This window comes from Dipodomys merriami, unplaced genomic scaffold (genome assembly GCF_024711535.1).
Source record: "Dipodomys merriami isolate MVZ:Mamm:240054 unplaced genomic scaffold, mDipMer1.0.p SCAF_28, whole genome shotgun sequence".
Classification (NCBI taxonomy): Eukaryota; Metazoa; Chordata; class Mammalia; order Rodentia; family Heteromyidae; genus Dipodomys; species Dipodomys merriami.
The window spans coordinates 193,886-216,089 of NW_027204270.1; the positions used below are offsets into that span (position 1 = coordinate 193,886).

The 22,204-nt window shown below is 56.4% G+C and overlaps 2 protein-coding genes across 7 annotated transcripts; both read right to left on the reverse strand.

The window, feature by feature from the left end:
- Positions 1–235: 235 nt before the first annotated feature.
- Rnf223 (ring finger protein 223) lies at positions 236–1,027 on the reverse strand. The gene has a single exon (XM_070037126.1). The coding sequence runs from the start codon at positions 1,025–1,027 to the stop codon at positions 236–238; it is 792 nt and encodes a 263-aa protein (XP_069893227.1).
- A 5,708-nt stretch (positions 1,028–6,735) lies between these two features.
- Positions 6,736–21,751, reverse strand: CUNH1orf159 (chromosome unknown C1orf159 homolog). 6 transcript variants are annotated; one of them, XM_070037119.1, is made up of 13 exons: positions 21,679–21,751; positions 17,723–17,814; positions 16,730–16,844; positions 14,427–14,634; positions 14,151–14,288; positions 12,662–12,756; positions 12,100–12,324; positions 10,859–10,954; positions 10,394–10,459; positions 9,021–9,155; positions 8,300–8,325; positions 8,179–8,209; positions 7,633–7,690 (listed from the first exon to the last, which is right to left on the reverse strand). In XM_070037119.1, the coding sequence occupies exons 4-11, from the start codon at positions 14,454–14,456 to the stop codon at positions 8,304–8,306; spliced, it is 807 nt and encodes a 268-aa protein (XP_069893220.1). In that variant the 5' UTR covers positions 14,457–14,634; positions 16,730–16,844; positions 17,723–17,814; positions 21,679–21,751; the 3' UTR covers positions 7,633–7,690; positions 8,179–8,209; positions 8,300–8,303. The 6 variants fall into 6 exon arrangements, 4 of the variants coding, with proteins under 4 accessions (XP_069893221.1, XP_069893222.1, XP_069893223.1 ...); XM_070037122.1 differs by lacking the exon at positions 12,662–12,756 and having other exon boundaries at positions 7,499–7,690; positions 12,100–12,166; XR_011375549.1 differs by lacking the exon at positions 12,662–12,756 and having other exon boundaries at positions 7,608–7,690; positions 7,976–8,209; positions 12,100–12,166.
- Positions 21,752–22,204: the final 453 nt, after the last annotated feature.

Here is a 22,204-nt window from a genome sequence, read left to right on the forward strand (position 1 = left end):
ACTCCCAGGCCTGTCTCCACCTGTGCGAGGTCAAGGGATGTCCTCTGGGTCCTGCAGAACCCACAGATGAGGATCTTGGGGACCATTTTGTCCATCTCACTGGGACCCTGCCCCAGAGAGTGAGGGCCCAAGCAGGTCCTCCCTGAGTTCTGGAGGACCACTTCCCAGGACTGCTGTGGACTTGGCAGGAGTTGGTCAGGAACCCGCCTTGGACCTGGGGTGGGGTGGCTGGACCCTAGTTGCTGGTCGGGGGCCCAAGGGAGAAGGCATCAGCCATGGCAGCCGCTGTGGCGGTGGCTGTGGGGGGCCGGGGGAGGCAGTGCAAGTTCCCAGTCTTGAGCGCACACTGCACAGGCCAGAGCACTACGCAGAAGATCACTAGCAGCAGTGCCGAGACGAGGGCCAGGCGACGCCAGTCCCCGCAGCGGGCCCAGCAGCGGGCCCAGCGGCCCTGGCGGGGGGCGGGGGCGGGGACGGGGACGGGAAGGGTGGCCTCGGAGGGTTTGCTCAGGCCCACGTCCACACACACGAAGCCGGGCGACTGGGAGCTGGGTGTGGCAGGGGGGCGGCAGCACAGCCTGGTGCCCTCGAGCCACACGGGCTCCTCCCGCCGCAGGTGTGTGGGCATCTTGGCCTGCAGCTGGCGGCTGGTGGGCAGAGCGGGAGCCCCCGCATCTGGGATGGCTGTGGGCTGCCGGCAGAACGGGCAGGGCACAGCCTCACTGCCTGGGCGGCCTGTAGGCTGAGCAGCCGCCAGCCGGGCCAGACATTCCAGGCAGAAGACATGGGTGCAGGAGAGCTCCTTGGGTGTCTTGAAGATGTTGTCGTAGCCTGAGAAGCAGATGGAGCACTCCAGCGGGGAGGCTACCCTCTCTGAGCCCGGTGTGCTAGGAGATCTAGGGCTGCTGGCAGGGCCGGGGGACCGGGGGCTGCTGGCAGGGCCGGGGGACCTGGGTACCGTGGCTGTGGAACTGCTCCGGCGGGGGGGCGGACCAGCCGTGGGCCGCACCTGCTGGCCGGATGGCATGGCTCTGAGCTGTGGAACAGAGGCTATGAGCGACTCCAGCCAGGTCAGCCTGCCTCTCTCCTACCCAGTTACTGCTGCACAGGTCCCAGAGAAGGACACTGTCTACCTGTGGGCACCTCCAGAGAGCTCAGCCTGCGTCTGAACTGCACACTGTCCTACCTACTTGCCATAGGGCACGTGTCCTGGGGCACCCCGGAAGGGGTGCCCAGAGGGGCCACACCGAGCAGGTGCCACACCTACTTCTGGCTCTGCCCGCCCCAGCCCATGCTGATGTTGACCGTGGTCCTTCACAGTCCATTTTCATATAGGCGCTGCGGGTCGTCGGGGACAGGTCCTCACATGCTGCCTGTGGTTCTCGGTCCGGTAAAAGGAGGGCAAGTAGTACCTGAGGGGCCGGGACTACACCAGGGCCAGGTTCGGGGTTTCTGGGTCTGGGAGCAATTGAGCTTGTCCAGTCCCTCTTGAACCCAGGATCTGACCTGGGGCCCCAGGAAGCTCTTTCCACTATAGCCTGGAACCAGCGTGCCTGGGCTGGTGAGAGTCCACAGCAAGTGGCCGGAAGTCGGAAATGACAGAGGGGTGTGGCAGCCCCAATCACCCTGTTTCACCCATACCAGGGTTACAGGGCTCCTTGGAGTGGGATGTTAGAGAATCTGGGCCTTTCTCTTCCATAGCCCATCCCACTTCAGAGCCCTCTGGCCCTATCTGCTGCCCCTTCCCTAGGCCAGAGCTCTGACTCAGGGAGCCACGGAGAGCCTGCCCAGAGAAGGGCAGGTGAGTTGATTGTTTTACCCCAAAGGCCTTGGGCCATGTGACCCCATCACCAGCCGTTGCTGACTCATCACTGGGACATGTGAGTCATTGGACATCACCGTGATGTCATGAGAGCCTCAGACTTCTGGCAGGTGAGGTCACCATTCCCGGGGACAGCAGGGGCCTTAGCAGGGTCTGAGCGACCCTGGCATTATCTTCCCACCATGTTCCTCACAGACTGGCTCCTTGGCACCAGGCCCCCACCTCCAGAGGGGCCTCACCCTGGGGCCACACAGATCAAGGAGGACAGCCTGGCCTTACCTGGCAGCCAGGGGTCAGTAGTTCCTGGGCATGGTCTTCTGTCAGCCACAGTGGGGATCCCCAGCTTCTGGAATGTTCTCTTCCTCTTCTCTGGGTCTGATGTGGCCTATGTTCCACCTAGCAGGTGTCCCAATACAGGCCAATAACCTGTCCTGTAGCACTGGTCTGACCACCACGTTCTGTGTGTATGTGGGGTGGGCGTGTTCTTCCAGAAGTCGCTGTCTGAGACAGGTGTGAGTTCTTGGGGTGTGCACGCCCAGGCAGGTGTATTTATACCCTCCAGGTCATGGTGGCCAGGGGTGTGGCCCTGGGCCTCAGCGATTGGCTGGCCTCTCCTCCTTCCCTGGCGAGCCAGGCACAGGCAGGCAGGAAGCCGGGGAGGGCCGGGCCAGCGGGGCTGAAATCAGCACAGACCTCTGCACCTTTGGCGGTCCAGGTTTGGTGCTCAGATGAAGACCCTCTCCCTTTGGCAAGCAAGTCTGCCTGTCCTGTCCTGGGTCGCTACTACCCTGCCTCTTACAGAGCTGCCCAGAAGGGACCCCGAGTCCTATGTGCTCCTCAGTTATAACCCAGCTTCTACCACCGTCAACCCGTACCGCCCCCCCCCCCCCCGCCGTCCTCTACTGCCTTGCCAACATGCTCTCACGTGTGTCCCCAACATTCTCAGAGCCCCAACGCCGGCTTGCAGCCCTGAGGCAGCTCCTGCACCCGGGTCCGGGAAGAGGGTGTGAGGGGCAGAGTCAGCCTCAGGGGCAGGGGCAGGATCACGTTAAGGCCTTGGGCTTGTGCGAGGTGAGTCCTTCTAGGACAGTGTCCATTATACACTGTGGGGCAGGGACTAGGTCCCGAGCAGTCTCCCAACCTCCTCAGGGCCTGGAAAGCTTGTGGGGCCCCAGCAGGTCATGGGGTGGAGGCGGAAGGCACGGCCCCTGCAGGCAGCCCAGGCAGCCCCGGCCCTCCGCAGCGCAGGCTCTGTCCCTGCTGACCGGCCTCAGCTTCATTCAAGGCAGCTTTGCCTTTCTGGCCCCTACTTGAGGCTTCTTTGCCCGCCGGCCGAGCACAGTGCACACTGAGGTCCTGATCAGAGCTCACACTGGGCCCGTTGGGAGGGGGCCAGGCCAAGTCAGGGGACCGAGGAAACCTCTCGTAAGGTAAGTGGCCTTGTGAGCCAGCGGCTGCCAGTCCCGCGAGGCTATGGGGACTGAGGCCACATCCATCTACAGGAGGATCCTGGGGGGGGGCCAGTCCCGTGAGGCTATCAGGACTGAGGCCACGTCCATCCACAGGAGGATCCTGGGGGGAGGAGGGAGTCCCGTGAGGCTATCAGGACTGCGGCCACGTCCATCTACAGGAGGATCCTGGGGGGAGGGGGGAGTCCCGTGAGGCTATCAGGACTGAGGCCACGTCCATCCACAGGAGGATCCTGGGGGGGAGGGGAGTCCCGTGAGGCTATCAGGACTGAGGCCACGTCCATCCACAGGAGGATCCTGGGGGGGAGGGGAGTCCCGTGAGGCTATCAGGACTGAGGCCACGTCCATCCACAGGAGGATCCTGGGGTGGGGGCCAGTCCCGTGAGGCTATCAGGACTGAGGCCACGTCCATCCACAGGAGGATCCTGGGGGGAGGGGGGAGTCCCGTGAGGCTATCAGGACTGAGGCCACGTCCATCCACAGGAGGATCCTGGGGGGAGGGGGGAGTCCCGTGAGGCTATCAGGACTGCGGCCACGTCCATCCACAGGAGGATCCTGGGGGGGAGGGGGTCCCGTGAGGCTATCAGGACTGAGGCCACGTCCATCCACAGGAGGATCCTGGGGGGAGGGGCCAGTCCCGTGAGGCTATCAGGACTGAGGCCACGTCCATCCACAGGAGGATCCTGGGGGGGAGGGGCCAGTCCCGTGAGGCTATCAGGACTGAGGCCACGTCCATCCACAGGAGGATCCTGGGGGGAGGGGGGAGTCCCGTGAGGCTATCAGGACTGAGGCCACGTCCATCCACAGGAGGATCCTGGGGTGGGGGGGAGTCCCGTGAGGCTATCAGGACTGAGGCCACGTCCATCCACAGGAGGATCCTGGGGCAGGGGGGCGGGTTCTGTGCCCCACAGAGCGGCCTCAGACACCTGCCCGTCTGAAGTCATTCTGTGTCCAGGATCGAGATTCCTAGATGTGAGAAACTCGAGGAGCCCTTGAGTTGGCGATGCCCTATCAGAAGGAGCCCCTGAGCTTGGAGAGGGATAGAGGTCTTCTGATTGTTGAAGGGAGGGAGGACCGAGAAGGGGCCCAGAGAAGAGGTAGGGGTCGGGAAGAGTAGATGGAGGCCAGGCCAGCGAGTGGTCTGAGGAGTGTGACTCCAAGTCACATGCTGCCTCCAGGAAAGGCCTTGAGTCCTGGCTCCTCTGGAAACATCCTTCAGAGGACTCCTGGAAATACAGGAGCGCTGAGGTCACCGAGCCACCCCAGTGACCAGTCAGTGCCCAGAGGCTGGTATGTCATGGGGCCTTAGGAATGTGCTAGGTGGTGGGTGGGGCCTGCCTTCCTCCAGTCCAGGCCTCTGCTCTGGGAGAGGCGAGGACTTGAGGAGGCTCAGGATGGCAGCAGAGGAACGGGGCCACCAATTCCCAGGGCAGCAAGTAGAGCCCCTGGTCCCCCATCCAAACTCGCAAGCAGCAGGCAACCAGGAGTCCAAGTGAGCGACGATGTGGCTAACAGCGTGGGAGCAAGGGGCTGGCCTGTCTCTTCACTCTCTGCCCCCACCGCACTGGGAAGGCTCTCTGAGGGAGGTTGGACACAGAAGCTGCCTCTGGCCAGGTGAGACTAGAGCATGGCCTCCCAGCAATCATCTAGTCCAGAGCGGTGAATGGCCTCGGCCGTGTTCCCTGAAAACGCCGCTGGGGAAACAGGGGTCCCGGACTGAGCCTGGCCCTCTGCTTCTGCTGCCCGTGCTGCGTCTTCTGCTGTTCCATGTTCCGAGGTGGAAGCTGGCTGCACACATCCTCTCTGCTGGCCCCATGGGTACATGTGAGGAGGCAGAATCTGGGCTGGCCCGGGTGGGCTCTGGGTGGGAGACACCTTTGGTGGCCTCAGGCCATCTTAGGGACAGCTCTGGGCATGGCTGCCCACCTTCCGGTCAGCACCATTCCTCTGTACCTACCAGGGAGAGTAAGGGCCCCGAAGACCCATCAGACGGCTCAGGCTGAGTCCTCTCACCGGAGCCAGCTCCAGTGCCGGCTCCTGCAGGGCTCCCCAGACCGACTTGTTCCTCGTGCCGCTTGCAGACCCATTCCTGGCTGGCCTGTCCCGTGTGGGCTGCGGGCCCTGCACAGTGCTGCTTACCTCTGAGGTAAAGGAATGAGGGATGGGACTGCACTGTGGGGAAGGACATGGAGACTTGGAGTGACTCTGGGTTTCTAGTTCAGGCCACAGGGTGGAGACTACATGATGGGGCCCTCTGGCCCCTCCCCAGAACGGGGCTGGCAGTGCCACACTGCCTTCTCTGGCTGCAGCCAGTGTCTCTTCCTGCCTCCTTCCATCAGGCATCGCCCTGGAGAGCCCCAGTTCCCACTGGTCTCAAGGCCCCTCATTCAGCCTCAACAGAGTACAGTGGACCTACAGGTGGCTGGAATGGGAGGTGCCTGCAGAGGGATGCTGGGTTAGTCTCTGCATGGTCGCTTCTTACATCCTGCCTCCAGGGTGCGGTCCTTGGCCCCAGAACAAAGGGGCTGTGAAGAAGCCCTTTATGGGCTATGGCCCACAAGCTGCTGGTTTACAGCTTCCTTCCGAGGGTCTCAGGAGGTAGCAGCCAAGCAAGTGTCGGCAGGGGCTTTGTGGTCTGCAGGCTCTCACCTGGGTGAGTCGATCACTGCAGAAAAGTGTCCAGAGCACCTACACCCATCTTGGGTCCTCAGGGGCGTGGCTGCCCCTTGCACAAGGCAGCTTGGGACTGCCACCAGGGTGCTGTCCCAGGGAGGGAGGGAGCCACATTTGGGGAAGGGTCCATGGCAGAGGGTACACTTGGAGGTGGGCTGGGGCCCCTCATCGGGTGCCAGCCGATGTGAGTGTATACACACACACACACACACCTTTCCTGGTCCCTGAGACCCTTCTGTATACACACACACACACACACACACACACACACACACACACACACACACACACACACACACACACACACACACACACATCTTTCTCCCTGAGCGCGGCAGACCGTGGGGAGGGGCTCCAAGTCCTCAGTCTCATGGACCACTGCTACACACACACACACACACACACACACACACACACACACACACACACACACACACACACACACACACACACACACACACACACACACACACACACACACACACACACACACACACACACACACACACCGCTTTCCTGGTCCCTGAGCACGGCAGACCGTGGGGAGGGGCTCCAAGTCCTCAGTCGCATGGACCACTGCTCTCTCAAGCCACACCCAGCCACACAGATGTCTCTCTCTCTCACACACACACACACACACACACACACACACACACACACACCGCTTTCCTGGTCCCTGAGCGCGGCAGACCGTGGGGAGGGGCTCCAAGTCCTCAGTCGCATGGACCACTGCTCTCTCAAGCCACACCCCGCCACACAGATGTCTCCATGGTGAGCACAAGCCCTGACCAGTTTATTTTACCCAAGTTTAGATTGGCCTGAGCTGCTGGTGCTGCGCATGCGGCCAACTCAAGCCTGGGAGAACAGCTTCATCAGTGCCAACAACGGTGTGAACAGGACGGGCCAAGGCTAAACAGGCATCACAGGCTAGGGGCCTGCGGCTCTCCTATGGCCAGGGGCCAGTCAGAGCAGACCCGCAAGGGCTCAGACGTAGAGGTCCTAGGGTGGACACGTCACGGCAGGTGCCCGCATGGTGTCTGCTGCTGGGGTCTGTCCACTGGACCAGCAGCTGGCTGACAGCTTCTGGGAATTTCTGCTTAACACAAACGGGGAAATCGATTCTGAGCTCCTTCAAATGTGCACTCCAGCCGTGGGGGTCTCAGGTTCTGGTTCTGTGGATGATCTGGGAGCCGTCTGTCTCTGGGCTGGTTCCCAGATCATGTCCTCTTCACTGGCTGAGCCTGGCCTCACCCCTCCTGGAAGGGTCTGTGAGGGCCACTTGGCCTGTGGGTGCTGAGGACTATCTGCCATGGACTCCAGGAGGCGGAAAACTCTAGCTCTCGCAGATGCCGAGCAGTGGTGGCCCCCAGAAGCTGTGTGGGTCTCCGCCGTTTGGATCAGGCCTGTGTTTTGGCTGTAGCTGCTAGGACCTTATGTTTCCACTCAGGGGTCCAGTCCCCCAAACACCTTGCTCCCACGCCCCATGATCTGGTCTCCCAGCATAAGCGGGTGGCAGGACCTCATGGTCCAGGGACCCTCTGTCTCTGGAAGCCTCTTCTGGCCTGTCCCAAAAGTCACAGGCAACACTGGCCCTCTGGTGCAGGATGGAGTCTCGGCCGGCCTCCAGGTTAGACATTGCTGATACGGGACTCCGCTGCAGAGAGGGCAGAGGGGTCCCCGGATCTTTCTGGGGGCCTCTCGCGTCTGACGTATCGTGGCTTCCTCACTGAAACAGGGTCAGAAACAGGCTGGGTCAGAGCTGGGGACAGCTCAGGTGTTGGCCAGCAACAGAGGCTTGTAGAAGCCTGGAAAGCAGCCCTTGGGCTCAGAGCTAGCATGGACCTGTTTACTTTGACCAAGAGGAAGGAAAATGCTCGTTCCCCTGCGCCCCTAGCTGTGCAACGGGCAGAGGCCCTGGAAGCCCAGTTATCTTGTCAGACCCTTGGGCCCAGCACCTGAGCCTGGACCAGGACATGGCCATCCCTAAAGACAGAGGCATGGTCATACCTACATTTTGCATTGCACACCATTGCTGGATGGTGTCCCCCAAAACCAGGACCACACATCAGCTCTGGAGCCTATGAACTGGAAGCCTGGTGCAGATGTGACGAAGATGTCCTGGGTTAGCCAGGCAGGCCATCAGTCTGAGGTCCCAGACACTGACCTGCGTATCTGGGGACAGACAACCCCACAGGAATGGGACACTGCTTTTACCTGAGGACTGTGGCGGGGGGATCATTGCAGCCTTGAAAAGAGAAAAGCAGAGAGAACAATGGTGAGCTGGCACGGGCACATGCAGGCTTGCAGCTCAGCCCAGCCGGCCAGGGCTACTTACGGCTTCACCAGGCTGCAGCACAGGGGCTGGGGAGGAAGAAAACGGCTCATTACCCTGAAGTCCTGCACCCTCCTCAGCCCTGGGTAGGGTCTAGCGGGTGGGCAAAGGCTTCACCCAGTCCAGACTGGCTCCTGCTCCCCACCTCTGCCCAGTGGTACCTCAGCCTGGCCAGCTGCTCTGCTGTATTTCTTGCCTGCAGACCCCAAGTGGCAGGGGCCTGGCCACAGCCACTCAGCTACAGCAGCCCTGGAAGGTACCCAGCCTTGGCTGAGGGTAAACGGAGTGGCTCTGTGCACGCAGGTCGGGTATTCTGAACACTTGAGAACCACCAAGGGCCTTTGGTGCAGCCTGAGCTGCCCTGGGAACGGTATGGGAAGGGATTCCCTACACCCTTTGGCCTCAGGAACCCCAGGGCTATGGAGCCAGCTGGCTTCTTCGTCCCTGGTGCCCTGGCCTCCCTGAGCCCACAGACCACTGGGGGTACTAGTCATGCTGGGCAGATGAGGGAGCAGGGGTGGGTTCTTCCCATGCCCAGCTGGGCAGGTACCAGGGGGGTGACCCTGAAGACCACGCTGCAGGGCCAGCCGCAGACACTCAGCGACTGTGTCTCTGAAGGAACTGTGCATCGGCTGGGGGTGGAGAGGGACTCTCGCTGTGCCCCACTGTGCCTTCCAGATACAACCCCCACCCCCGAGAGGGGACAGACTCTGGGTAGACGTACCTCTGTCTTTTCTGTAGAAGACCCTGGGGAGCTTGCTGGATCGCTTGAGGTAGAAGAAGCCAGCCACAGAGAGAATGAGGCCTGCGCTGATGAGAAACGTCCCCAGGAAAAGGGACGCTGCCACGTATGTTCCTCCTGTAAGCAAACCAATGGGGCCAGGCGCAAACCTAGGGCTTGGGGACAGAGCACCTAGGGCGCCTTGCTGCCCCCCAAGGCCCAAGCAGGGTTGGCCAGAGGTTGGCGTGAGGGCCCTGTCCCGGGGCTCGGCTCCTCTGTTGGGCTAGCAGGCCTGGCCATGGGGCAGGGGATATTTTCCACCCACTCCTGGCCCAGGAAATTCCTGAACCCAGAAGCACCAGGTCACGGGCTCCCTGTCAGACTCTGTCCACAGACTCCTCAGCACGTCTGCGGGCTGGAGCCGCCTCTCGACAGCAGGGTAGCAAGAGGTCTTCCCACACCTGGAGCGCTTGGAGCCGCCCCTGCCCATTCCCCTTGCTGAGGCCAGGCCAGGCTGGTGGTGGAAGGCTCTGCCGGCCGTGACCGCTGACCGGTGAGACGCCCTCCTCACTTGCAAACACATGTCCTTGCTGTGTCTGTCTGGCACGACACCACAGGAGACCACTGTCTGACTGGCATGAGCCCACACACTGCTGCTCGGGGCAGCACGTCTCTCCCCACAGCCCGGCTGGGTCAGGGGCCGGGCCCTCCCTGGAGTTGGCGTGTACTTTCTGGGAGAGGAAGGCCAGGCCTTTTCAGAACAGGTCCAGCACCATGCCAAAGGCTGAGAGCCTGGGTGATGTGGCCTCTGCTGTGACTTCAGCCGAGGTGCCAAGCCCCAGAGCTGGGTTCTATTTCCTTGTGTCTCCTTGGACTGCACTCCATCTCTAGACCAGGCTTCTCACTGAGCCATAGTCCCTACCCCAGCCCTCCAGGCCCCACGCTCCATCCCAGCTACGCCCCACACGCCTTGCTCTGGCAGGCATTTAGGAAAGGGGAGGGGCTGTGTCTTCCACTGAGGCAGGCCCTGCAAGAGCCACTTGGGATGGCTCAGGGCGGCCTCCTGACCCCCAGAGGTCCTGAAAGGACTCAATCACTGGGACTAGACTGTCCAGAGGAGGCAAAGGCCAAAAGCAGCCCTTCTGAGACTAGAAAGTAGCCAGCCCAGTGACATGTCAACATATACTCCAATCAAGCCAAAAGACGCCAGGCTCCAGGGCCAGTGGCCTCTGTCTGCCATTCCATGACCTTGGTTCCCTGCAGAACCCTGACCTGGCCAGCCCCAGTGTTCCCGGTTAGCACTGGCACCCGCTGTAACTCACAAGTCCCGGGACCCAGGCAGAAGCCCAGCTCTGGCCTGGTATGCTGAGACTTACCCACATGCGGCCGCCCAGGCGTCCCTGTGCTCCTGTTCATGGGGAGTTGTGCTCCCTGGCCAGTGGCTGTGGGAGAGCAGAATGGGGTGGAGGCCTGGGCTCCACCAGGGCCTCAGTGAGGAGCCCCACATGCCACCTAAACAGTCATCCCTCACTGGAGGTGAGAGCAAGTGACCCACGGGGAGCAGCCCTCCCCCACGGCTGTGCCTAGGGAGCACTCCCCCTCCCCCACGGCTGTGCCTAGGGAGCTCTCCCCCTCCCCCATGGCTGTGCCTAGGGAGCACTCCCCGTCCCCCACGGCTGTCCCTAGGGGAGCACTCAGGAAGACAGCTCTTGGAGGCTGCCAGTGCTCTGGGGCAGGTGGGTCCCTACTATGTGGGGACAAGGGCAGCAGCCCCCTCAGTTTCACCCCAAGCCATCGCTGAGGACCCCTGTGAGGCACAGGGCGGCTGGGTGGAAACATACGGCTTCTGCACTCGGAGCCGTTGTAGGCTAGGAGGGTCCCATTCTGGCATCGCACACAGCTGGTGGTCCCGTCGGCGTTCCAGTGCCGGTAGCAGCCTGCACCGAGAAGAGACGTTATTTCCAGCCAGCACAATTCAGGCCATCCATCATCTCCCAGGAGCTTTCCTGTAGTCAGTTTGTAAGGTAACAACTTAAAAACACAAACACGTTCGGGAAGTTTGGACAGAACAGACTCCAACTCCAGAAAAAGAAACAAACCCAACAGGAAGCAGATCAAGCCCCTCACCTGGGGTTCTTGTGGCTAACACTAAGGTGGTGATGTCTTAGAAGACCATTCAGAAGCTTATGACAGCAACTGAAATTACAGATGCTATGTTGGGCCTGGCTTCCACCGCCTGCCACCCTGGCCTCATCCACCACAGCCTTGCCCAAGGTACAAAGAAACCACCCAGGCTCAGCCCACCCAGGGGGTATGACCCTCCACCCTTCGGCCGCCTCTGCAGTGGGAGGTGGTCTTTGCAGGATCATGCTGTATCCTAGATGGGCATTACCTCCTGAGCCCGCCCTCACCCTGCCAGGGGCTCTGCTGGCCAGGACTTTAGAGACAGCTGTTTCTAACTGGGCAGGTTACCCTGAAGACCAGGAAATAACATCTTTACTTTTGTTTTTGGATGGTACCAGGGTTTCATCTTAGGACTACTTGAGTTATAGCTCCAGCCCTTTGTGTCCTGCTTGTTTCTGAGATAGGGTCTGACTTTCTGCTGCAGCTTTCTGTAGCCACGGTCCTTCATTCTCAACCTCCTGTGTGCTGGAATAACAGACACACAACTGTGCCTAGCTATTGGCTGAAATGGGTCTTGAAAACCCATTAGCTAAGTTGCTAGGATTACAGATGTGAGCCCCTAGCTCTTATAACACCTTACTTCTTTTCAACATCCTCAACATCTTCCCACACACAATGGCTGGCAGATTCACACATCATCCATGTTGACCGTGGATGTCTCCCCCCCCAACCAGCTGTAATGACCTACACCACCTCCAGACGCTACTGGACCTCCTGGGGTAGCCCCTCCTATGCTGTACCCCAAGCCAGGCCTCCTCTGAACTTCACCTCCTCCTAGCACCCCAGCCTGCACTGCTTCCCGCCCTTCTGGTCCAGGTGGTCCTTACATTTCAGTAGGAGCAGGAGGGCGATACGTCGTGGGACTAGGGGGTGGGCGGCTGGTCTGGAGTCTGCCTACCTGGGCCACACAGGCCGGTGCCTGTGCAGGTGGCATTGACCTCGATGCAACACTGGAGCTGCTGGGCCTGGAGGAAGATGTGGTGAGAGGGAAGCCCATGCCGCGGAAGCACTCATCACAGGGCTCTGCTTCCTTCCTGCGTCAGGTGACACCACCCCAACTGGGCCAGGAGCCCTGCCCCTAATGGAACCCTTGGTATGGACAGGCCCCAAGAAAACAGCAGCCCTGGAAAGATCTAAGTCAAGGGAGGCTGACATAGGGCTGTGCCTTCTTGTAAGACCCTGGACTATGGTCCCATCGCATCCCATGAGTCACTGTCCCCCATCCCTCCCATGGGCCCATGGGACAATGGGGTCTGTACCCTGTAGGGCATGTGTCCAGGGAGTGTTTGCTAACTGAATAAACCACTAAGCATGGAGCCAAGCTCTGTTTGGGCATATACCACACTAGGCACTGGGCCTCTGTGTGTGTGTATGTGTGTGTGTGTGTATGCGCGCACGTGTGCATGCGCACGCTTTTTTTTTTTTTTTTTTCCCTGAAGACACAGGGACAAAAAGGATACAAATGGACTGGCCCTGTGAGGTCCCCAGCTCGCAACCATGCAATCACACCTTCTGTGTGCTCTCCCTTCCTCAGAAAGGCCCTTCTTGCCCAAACCTGAGCACAAACACACAGGCGTACATTTCTCTGGACTCCATTTCCTATGGAGGCTTCTGGGTCATGCAAAACTTAAACGTGCTACTTTTCTTTGTTACAAAGTACCTTAGTATGAAGCTCAATGGCTGAAAAAAAAATCTCTCCTTGCTTACACAGGAAAGGTGAAGTGTCCTGCCCCACCTACAGCGGCCCTGCATTTGTGGGGTCTGTCCCTCTGTGGGGGTGGCTAGAGACCTTTCTCCAGCCTCCAACTCTCATCTTGTAGGTCACAGGCGGCTCAGGGTGGGGCATTCCAACCAGTGAAACTATTTGTATTAGTCACCTACAAAAAGGTCCACCTGTAAAGCTTGCTGCTGTACATACAGGAACCTCCTTCATGGGAAAGGTCACGTATTTCTAATTCATGATAAAACCCAAGTACACCGGAAGGCCCACACCAAATGCCCAGCCTGCACCCCTAACTAAGGGTTCAGACCCCCACAAAGTACTTCCCAGCCCTGAGGGGCCTCACGGTGTTCTCTGAAATTAAAAGCATCATCTGTTGGGGTTTACAGCTTGGCCCAAAGAAAGGCCCTAGCCAGATGAGTGTCTTAGGGCGCCAACTCACACCCTTGGCCCCTGCCACACACCGCGTCGGTGCCGGACATGCTGCACACTGACCGCAGGGCTGCAGAAGCCTCACATGGGAGTAGGGTGCTTGCAGGGTGAGCTCAGTGTGTATTTTCATCACAGCTAGGGTTCTGCTTCTTCTGTTTGGTTTCGTTTTGGTTGGTCTGTTTGAGAAAAGGTCTCATACTGGAACCCAGTCTGGCCTCATCCTTCCCTCAACCTCCTGAGTGCTGGAACTACAGGCATGCACCAACATGCTTGTTACTTCTATTTCTCCTGACCTGAGTTTGGTGAATAGTGGGGGTAGCTAAGGAATGCAGGGGTGTGCGTGCTACCATGGGAGGGTTCACCCCTGCACGGCCCAGGCCTACCACCCCACTCGACAGGGCCCGCACCCCAACCTGGCTCATCATTCAAGCTTCTGGCATCGTCCCTTCCAGACCCAAAGCTCAGCACGCTGCAGTGTCACTGGGTTGGCAGAACCACGTCTGGTGAGAGCGAGGATGCCCCACTAAGAGAACCCTGAAGACACCACGGCGTGTATGAGCAAGCAGCAAGCAGGCAGGCAGCTCCAGGATACAAGCAGCCCAGAGCGTGGCTTTCGGAGATACTTGGCAGAGAAACTTTGAAAGGCAAAGCAGAACAGGCCCCGCCAGCTCTGACCCAGGCTGGGCGCGAGTGACTCACCAGGCCTGGTGGGGTGGGGGGCTTGCTGCTTCTGTGAGGGCTCCAGCCGGACCTCCCGCTGCTGCCCACACAGGTGAGCGGCAGGGAGAGGCACTAACCTTGCTTTCTGTAGACTTGTCGGTGACTCCAACGAGGAGGCCAGCCAGAAGCACGACGTGTTTCAGTGCCATGCCTGGGGTTCTGCTGGTAAGCTGAGAACAGCAGGGTCTGCGTGAAAGACGGGTACCATGCAAGATCTGGGTGTGGGGTGGATGAGAGTGTGGTGGAAGGGCCTTGACTGAGAGGGGATGGGGGGCAGTGGCACAGAGGGCAAGACCATGCGGGAGGGAAAGGCGTAGCCAAAACGGTAGTAGGTGCCGTCAGAGCATCCTTACCTGCCCCTCCTGGAGGAGAGCTGCAGACATCAGCCCTCACGCCCCGGTGCTCAGGGTTCTGCTGAGCCATACAGCGCTCACAGGCCTGGCAGCCACACCCTGTGGCCCATGGTCCAAGGTGGACGAATCAAAGAGGAGGGAGGTTCGCTGCTGGGGACAGCTTCCCAGGAGGAGTGGTATTTCCTCCAACCGCTGGACACTCAGGGCCCTGGAAGCAAAGCCACGTGCCTCTGATTGCCCAGGGCGCAGGTCCACGGGTCCTTGTAAGCTCTAATCACATCTTATTTATTTATTTATCTATCGCCAGTCCTGGGGCTTGAACTCGGGGCCTGGGCACTGTACCTGAGCTTTTTTTGCTCAAGGCTAGCACTCTACCACTTGATCCACAGTGACACTTCCAGCTTTTTCTGTTTATATGATATTGAGGAATCAAACCCAGGGCTTCACGCATGCTAGGCTAGTACTCTACCACTGAGCCACACTCCCAGGCCTTACTCCCATCTTTTAATACAGGTATTCAGTTTAATAAATTGTGTGTGTGTGTTGTTTCTGGGACTTGACCACTGGGCTTGGACTCTGTCCCTGAGTTTTCGTGCTCAAGGCTAATAATGTTCTATCACTTGAGCCACAGCTCCATTTCTAGCTTTTTGTGGCTAACTGGAGATAGGAGTCTCATGGACTTTCCTGCCTGGGCTGGCTTTGAACCATGATCCTCAGATCTCAGTCTCCTGAGTAGCTAGGATTACAGACGTGAGCCACTGATACCAAGCCTAATAAACTGTTAAACCTGTGTAACTATCAATGAAATACTTTAAAAAGATATATGAAAATTATCTTCTGGGGCTGGCAATGTGGCTTAGTGGTAGACTGTTTGCCCAGTATGCATCAAGCCCTGGGTTCAATTCCTCAGTACCACATAAGCAGACAAAGCTGGAAGTGGCATTGTGGCTCAAGTGCTAAAGTGCTAGTCTTAAGCAAAAGAAGCTCAGGGCCAGTGTCCAGGCCCTGAGTCCAAGCCCCAGGACAGGTAAAAAAGAAATTATTATTAATTTTTTTTTGGTCGGTCATGGGGGTTTGAACTCTGGGCCTGGGCGCTGTCCCTCAGCTCTTCAGCTCAAGGCGAGCACTCTACCACTTGAGCCACAGAGCCACTTCCAGTTTTCTGGTGGTTTATTGGAGATAAGAATCTCATGGGCTTTGCTGCCGGGCTGGCTTTGAAATCACAAACCTGAGCTACTCAGCCTCCTGAGTAGCTAGAATTATAGGCATGAGCCAACAGCACCCAGCAAATTATTGTTTTCAAAAATTTTTTTCGTCAGCTGTAGGGCTTGAACTCTGAGCCTGGGCGCTGTCCCTGACTTGAACCACAGCTCCACTTCCACTTTTCTGGTGGTTTACTAGAGATCAGAGTCTCACAGACTTTCCTACCCCAGCTGGCTTTGAATCATGATTGTTAGATCCTGAGTAACTAGGATTACAGGTGTGAGCCAACCAGTGCCCAGCAGAAGTTATCTTTTGAAATGAAAAAATATTCATACTATTAGGTAGCACTAGATAGTAACAAAAAATGTAAAGTGACATATATACACATTAATATATAAGTATAATGGTACCAGGAATGTCAATAAACTGTTGTCTTTGAATGGGTGGCATTATAGTAAATTTTAAAAATTAATTATGGTGCCAGTCCTACAACTTGAACTCAGGAATTGTACTGTCCCTGAGCGCTTTGGTTGAGCTAGCACTCTTATCACTTGAGCCACATCTCCACTTCCAGCCTTTTGGTGGTTAATTGGAGATAAAAGTCTTGCTGGGTATTGGTGGCTCATGCCTATAATTCTAGCTAGACAGGAGGCTGAGATCTGATGTTTGTGGTTCAAAGCCAGCCTGGGCAGGAAAGCTGTAAGACTCTTATCTACAATTAACCATGAGAAAACTGTAAGTGGTGCTATGGCTCAAAGTAGTAGTCTTAAGTGAAAAAGCTCAGGGACAGTGTCCAAGCCCTGAGTTCAAGCCCATGACCAAGCAAAAAAAAAAAAGGCTAATGGGATTTTCCTTCTTGGGCTGGCTTTGAACTGGTATCCTCAGATCTCAGCCTTCTAAGCAGCTAAGATTACAGGCATGAGCCACAGGTGCCCCAGCTTTTACTATTTTATTTTTGAATTGGCATACATTCATAATAACAGGGGATTTAATTGTGATATTTCCATACATATCATCTTTTTTTGTGTTAAACAAATTTCTGTCAACTTACAAGGTGGTATTCACCAATCAGTCCCAAATATTCTGACCATAAATATTACCTCTCAGAAGACTTTTTACTTGACAAAGCAGCAACGGCATGGCAGCAGCAGGCCTGCCGGTGTGACGTGGTTCTGAGGACACAGCACAGGGCCCTGCTTCACCTGCAAGCGAGGTCTTACAGGAAAGGAGACGTGTCAGTTTCAGGCTGGGGAAGAGGAGCTATACTCTCTGGCCCCTCGGGGAATGAACGATGAGGGCTCAGGAGGACACGGTTCTAGTTGCAGACAGGAATCTCTCTTATCATCCACTTTATGCTAGATTCAGCAAAGTGACCACACTGCATGTGTAGGAGGTGGTGCTCAGGCCTGTAGGACAGTCTTTTTTGGGGGTGGAGGGGTGAGGGGAGTTGGTCATGGGGCTTGAACTCTGGGCCTGGGCACTGTCCGTCAGCTCTTCAGCTCAAAGTGAGTATGTATTTTCATTTCTCTTGGGTAGACTAGATTGCAGTGGTTCAATCACAAGGAGATACATGTTTAATTCTCTGTGAAGCTGCCATTTTTTGAGGGGTATGGGGGTGGGGAGCTGGTCATGGCCTGAATTCTGGACCTGTCCCTTGGCTCTTCAGCTCAAGGCTAGCGCTCTACCACTTGAGCTACAACGCCACTTCCATTTTTTTCTGCTTATGAGCCACCTTCCCAGCCCCCAATATTCTTGTTTGTATTAAGTGGTCGTAGTGGGGTTTGAATTCAGGATCTCCAACTTGGTACTACTGTTGAGCCATGCCTCCAGTCCTGTTTTTCACTTTTTTTCCAGTCCTGGCAGTTGAACTCGGGGCCTGGGCGCTGTCCCTGAGCTTCTTTTGCTCAACGCTAGCACTCTACCACTTGAGCCACAGAGCTTCTGGCTTTTTCTGTGTATGTGGTACTGAGGAATTGAAACCAGGGCTAGATAAGCACTCTACCACTGAGCCACCTTCCCAGCCCCTTCAATTGTTATTTTAGGATAGGGTCTCACTTCCCTTCCTGTGTACACCTGAAACACAATTTACCTACTTTATGGTTCTTGCTGGAATCATAGGTGCCTGCTACCATGTCCAGCTTCCCTTTGCGGAGATGGAGTATCACACTTTTCTGCCCAGGCTGGCCTAGAAACAAGAAACCCATTCAGCAATGGGCTAAATAAAAAGGGGTCTCACAAAGTTCTCTGCCCAGGGTGTCCTTGAACTGCAGTCCTCCTGATCTCAGTCTCCCAAGTAGCTATGTAAGAGACAACCTAAAAGATGCTTTTGCTGGGTAACCATTCCCCCAACCAGGCCTCTGTGTCCTTCAATCTGAGCTATCCCCTTTTGTAGTCACTGTACCATCACATCGGTCTCCAGAACACAGGATTCACCAATAAGCATCTTATAACAAAAGGCAAACTGCTTCTCAAACAGGCAACACCATCTTCTTATCTTGAAGAGAATAGCCCAAAGCTACGGACCACCACCAGGCCTGCCAGGCCTTCAAAGTCAAGCTGAGCTAACCGCCAACCAGGCCACACCTCCGACTGATACTGTTTTAACTACACATACCTTTCTCCTCCACCACCCCCAAGTTTCCCTATTTAACCTCCCTCCTGAAGTTGGCTGAAGATGTACGGAAGTACTGTCTACCCATGGCTGCCATGTAATAAATCTCTTTCTCTGCCCTACATTGTGTCTTTTTATTTGGCATTTGGGAGCAAATGGTTAGATCTAACAAGGGACTCCTAGACTGTGGGCCTGGAGTCTAAAATCCCAGTGACAGACATGGTTACTGGCATGAAGCACTAGTGTGTGGCAGAAGCTGCCACACTTCCACAACAGTGATACCTTCTGCTTCTCTCCCAGCAGAGCAGGAAAATGCAGCTGTCTGACACCCTTGCCAACACTTGGAATTTATTAGTGGGTGTGCTATGGTATCTTGCTGTTACAATGTGCATTTCCCTAATGAATGCTGATTTTTTTTCATGTGTTCATCACCATTTCTAAGTCTTTTTTCAGTGAGATATCTGTTCACATCTTTTGTCTGTTTTAATTGGATTGTCTTCCTATTATTGAGTTGTGGTACTTTATATATTCTTCATCAATATATGTGTGCCAATATTTTCTCCCATCCAATCACTTTCCTTTTCATTTTAGTTTTCTGTTTCGTTTTGCTTTTTGGGACAGGGTCTTGCTATGTAGCCCAGGCTGGGTGTGAATGTGCAATTTTCCTGCTTCAGCCTCCCAGTGCTAGAATTATAGGACAGCAAATGTTTCAGTGTTTATTACTTTTTCCTTTATAGTTCTTGCTTTTTGTGATCTAAGAACTAATTGACCTCAGGTCACTATGATTTTCTGTTTTCTCCTGGAAGCATCAGTTTTAACTTTTTTTTTTAAATTACAACTCTAGAGTTATTCTCCAATGATCAACTGCACATGACAACGTTCTTAGTAAATACCAGGCTCATAAGGGAATTCTTTACATTCACTACAGAATTAAAACAAATTTCTGCTAGAAGGCCAACAATTCTAGTATTATAGGAGTTAGTGTGACAACTGTGGTTGAAAATAAATAGGTTAAAATCTCCCCTTATAAAAATATATGTCCTTAGGCCAGGTGCCAATGACTCACAGCTGTAATCCTGGCTACTCAGAAGGCTGAGATCTGAGGATGTGATTAAAACCCAGCCAGGGGGCTGGGAAGGTGCTCAGTGGTAGAGCGCTTGTCTTGCATGCCTGAGGCCCTAGGTTCGATTCCTCAGCACCACATAAGCAAAAAGAAAGAAGCCAGAAGTGGCACTGTGGCTCAAGTGGTAGAGCGCTAGCGTTGAGCTGAAGAGCTGAGGGACAGCGCCCAGGCCCAGAGTTCAGGCCCCACGCCCGGACCCAAAAAAAATAAAAAAATAAAAAAATAAATAAAACCCAGCCAGGGCAGGAAAGTGCATGAGATGCTTCTCATCTCTAATTAACAACAACAAAAAAAAGGCCAGAAGTGGAGTTGCAGTTCAAAGTGGAGAGCTAGAGTAAAGAAAGAAAGTTTTAACTTTTTAAAAGTAACTTTTTTTTTTTTTCCTGTCGGTCATAGGGCTTCATGAACTCTGGGCCTGGGCACTGTCCCTCAACTCTTCAGCTCAGGGCAAGAACTCTACCATTTGAGCCACAGCACCACTTCCAGCTTTCTGGTGATTAATTGGAGATAAGAGTTTCAAGAACTTTCCTGCCCTTGCTGGCTTTGAAAGATGATCCTCAGATCTTAGCCTCCTGAGGAGCTAGGATTACAGGCGTGAGCCACTGGTGCCCGGCTTAGTTAACTTTTAAGATTTTAGTTTTTTTTTTTTTTTTTTTGGGTCCGGTCATGGGGCCTGAACTCTGGGCCTGGGCGCTGTCCCTCAGCTCTTCAGCTCAAGGCTAGCGCTCTACCACTGGAGCCACAGCGCCACTTCCGGCTTTTTCTGTTTATGTGGTGCTGAGGAATCAAACCCAGGGCCTCATGCTTGCAAGGCATGCACTCTACCGCTGAGCTACCTTCCCAGCCCCTGAGATCTTGTTTTTTATCCATTTAACTGCTCCAGCATATTTGGTAATCTTGGCATTTTCTGTGATCATGTCATCTGCAAATACATGTTTGCTCATCACCAGTCTTTATAAGATTAACTTGCGGCTGGGAAGGTGGCTCAGTGGTAGAGCGTTTGCCTTGCATGCATGAGGCTCTGGGTTCGATTCCTCAGCACCACATAAGCAAAAAGAATAAAAGCCAGAAGTGGCACTGTGGCTCAAGTGGTAGAGCGCTAGCCTTGAGCTGAAGAGCTGAGGGACAGTGCCCAGGCCCAGAATTCAGGCCCCATGACCGGAACTAAAAAAAAAAAAAAAGATTAATTTGCTTTTCTCTTGCTTTACTACAGTGGTGAGGACTTCTAGCATAATGCAGGACAAAAATGGTGAAGGGTATCATCGTGTTTGGGGTTGGGTGGATCAAGTGCTCATCTCACTGCTTAGTATGACATCGGGGTCAGTCTTTCACAGATGTCTTTTGTCAGACTGATAAAGTTTCCTTCTATTCCTAATTTGCTGAGTTTTTTCTCCTTAACCAGGGAAGGATTTTACAAGCTCCCTAGTACTTTCCCTGATCTCCTCTGAGGTGGTCTAGTAGTCAGGAGTTAGCACTCTCTCAAAGGCGTTTTCTGCGTCTATTAGAGCGATCATAAGGCTGCCCCTGCATTAATGTGATCACACTCACTCTTATAAGTTCTAGACAATGCAATAAGGAAAACAAAATAAGTAAAAAAGACTGAAAAATCAGGACAGCACCCAGACCCTGAGTTCAAGCCACAGGATGGATGGATGGACGGACGGACGGGCACACACGCTGAAAAGGAAGAAGTAAAACTATCCCAACGCAGATCTGATCGCTTCCATGGTGAATCCTCGGGAAGCTTCAAAAAAGTGCCAGGCCGGGCGAGCCGGGCGCCGGTGGCTGGCGCCTGGCATCCTGGCTGCTCGGGAGGCTGAGACCTGAGGATCGCGGTTCAAAGCCAGCCCGGGCGGGACCCATCGCCCATAAGCCACCCCAAGCCCGGAAGTGGCGCTGCGGCTCCAGCGGGAGAACGCCGGAAACGGCTGAGCGCGCGCCCGGGCGAGTTCAAGCCCAGGGCACGCGCGCGCGCGCGCAGACGCACAGCCGAGCTCGACATCTCCAGACATAATAGGACTGGGCAGTGAAGACTCCACTCAGGAAAGAACCGTGGGCGAGGCGCCCGCGCCGGGTCGCGGCGGACACCGGCCCGCGGCGCGCCCCGCGCCCCGCGCCCGCACTGGCGGCCAGCCGCTCTCCACGGGAATCGCTCCCCAGCCGTCCGTCCCGCCGCGCCTCCCCGCGGCCGCGCGGCCAGACCGGCCCCCGGGGGCGCCGCCCGTCCCGCCGGGCCTCAGGCGGACCCGCCCGTCAGGACGACCACCCCGCCCGCAGCCTCGGCCCGGCCCCTCCCGGTCCCAGCCTTCACTCACCCCGCGTTCCGTGGGTTCTTCTTTCGTAACCCCCGCTCAGCGGGCTGCCGGACACGCTCCCTGGGACTTGTAGTCTCTCCACCGCCCCAGTCCGGGCGCGCGTCCCACATACAAACTACAACTCCCGGCGGCCCCCCCAAGAGGCTACCCCTCCCCTCAGGGGGAGTCACTCGAGACTCTCGCGAGGTAGAAGAGGTGCGCGGGCGGTGCATGCTGGGAAACGTAGTCTGCGTCTGCCTGTCTTCGGGCAGTGGGAAGCGGGAGAGGACTCCGTTCCCCAGAATCCCTCGTGGCGGCCGTCGGGGGTGTTGCCGGGGTAGGGCTGCGGGCGCTGGGGGACAAGACAAAGGTGTGGGGCCCAGTCGTGTCTGCACGCGCTGCCTCCTGCCGGAAGCCGAGGTCTTTCCGCCCGGAGCCCCGGATTTGGGCCCCGCGGAGGCCCCTGCCGCCGCGGGCGGCCTCCGACGCCGCCCTCGCCCCCCGGCGCAGCGTGGCGCCCCGCGGGCCCTCCCGGCTGCCGGCCAGG

Excerpts from the sequence above, each read along its gene's own strand:
- CUNH1orf159 (XM_070037119.1), bottom strand. The coding sequence starts at position 14,456 with ATGTCTGCAGCTCTCCTCCAGGAGGGGCAG. Across the intron at positions 12,757-14,150 it reads ACAAGTCTACAGAAAGCAAG|GTTTGGGCAAGAAGGGCCTT; the intron begins GTTAGTGCCTCT and ends GTTTGTGCTCAG. Across the intron at positions 10,955-12,099 it reads CACCGGCCTGTGTGGCCCAG|GCTGCTACCGGCACTGGAAC; the intron begins GTAGGCAGACTC and ends TTCTCGGTGCAG.
- Rnf223 (XM_070037126.1), bottom strand. The coding sequence starts at position 1,027 with ATGCCATCCGGCCAGCAGGTGCGGCCCACGGCTGGTCCGCCCCCCCGC.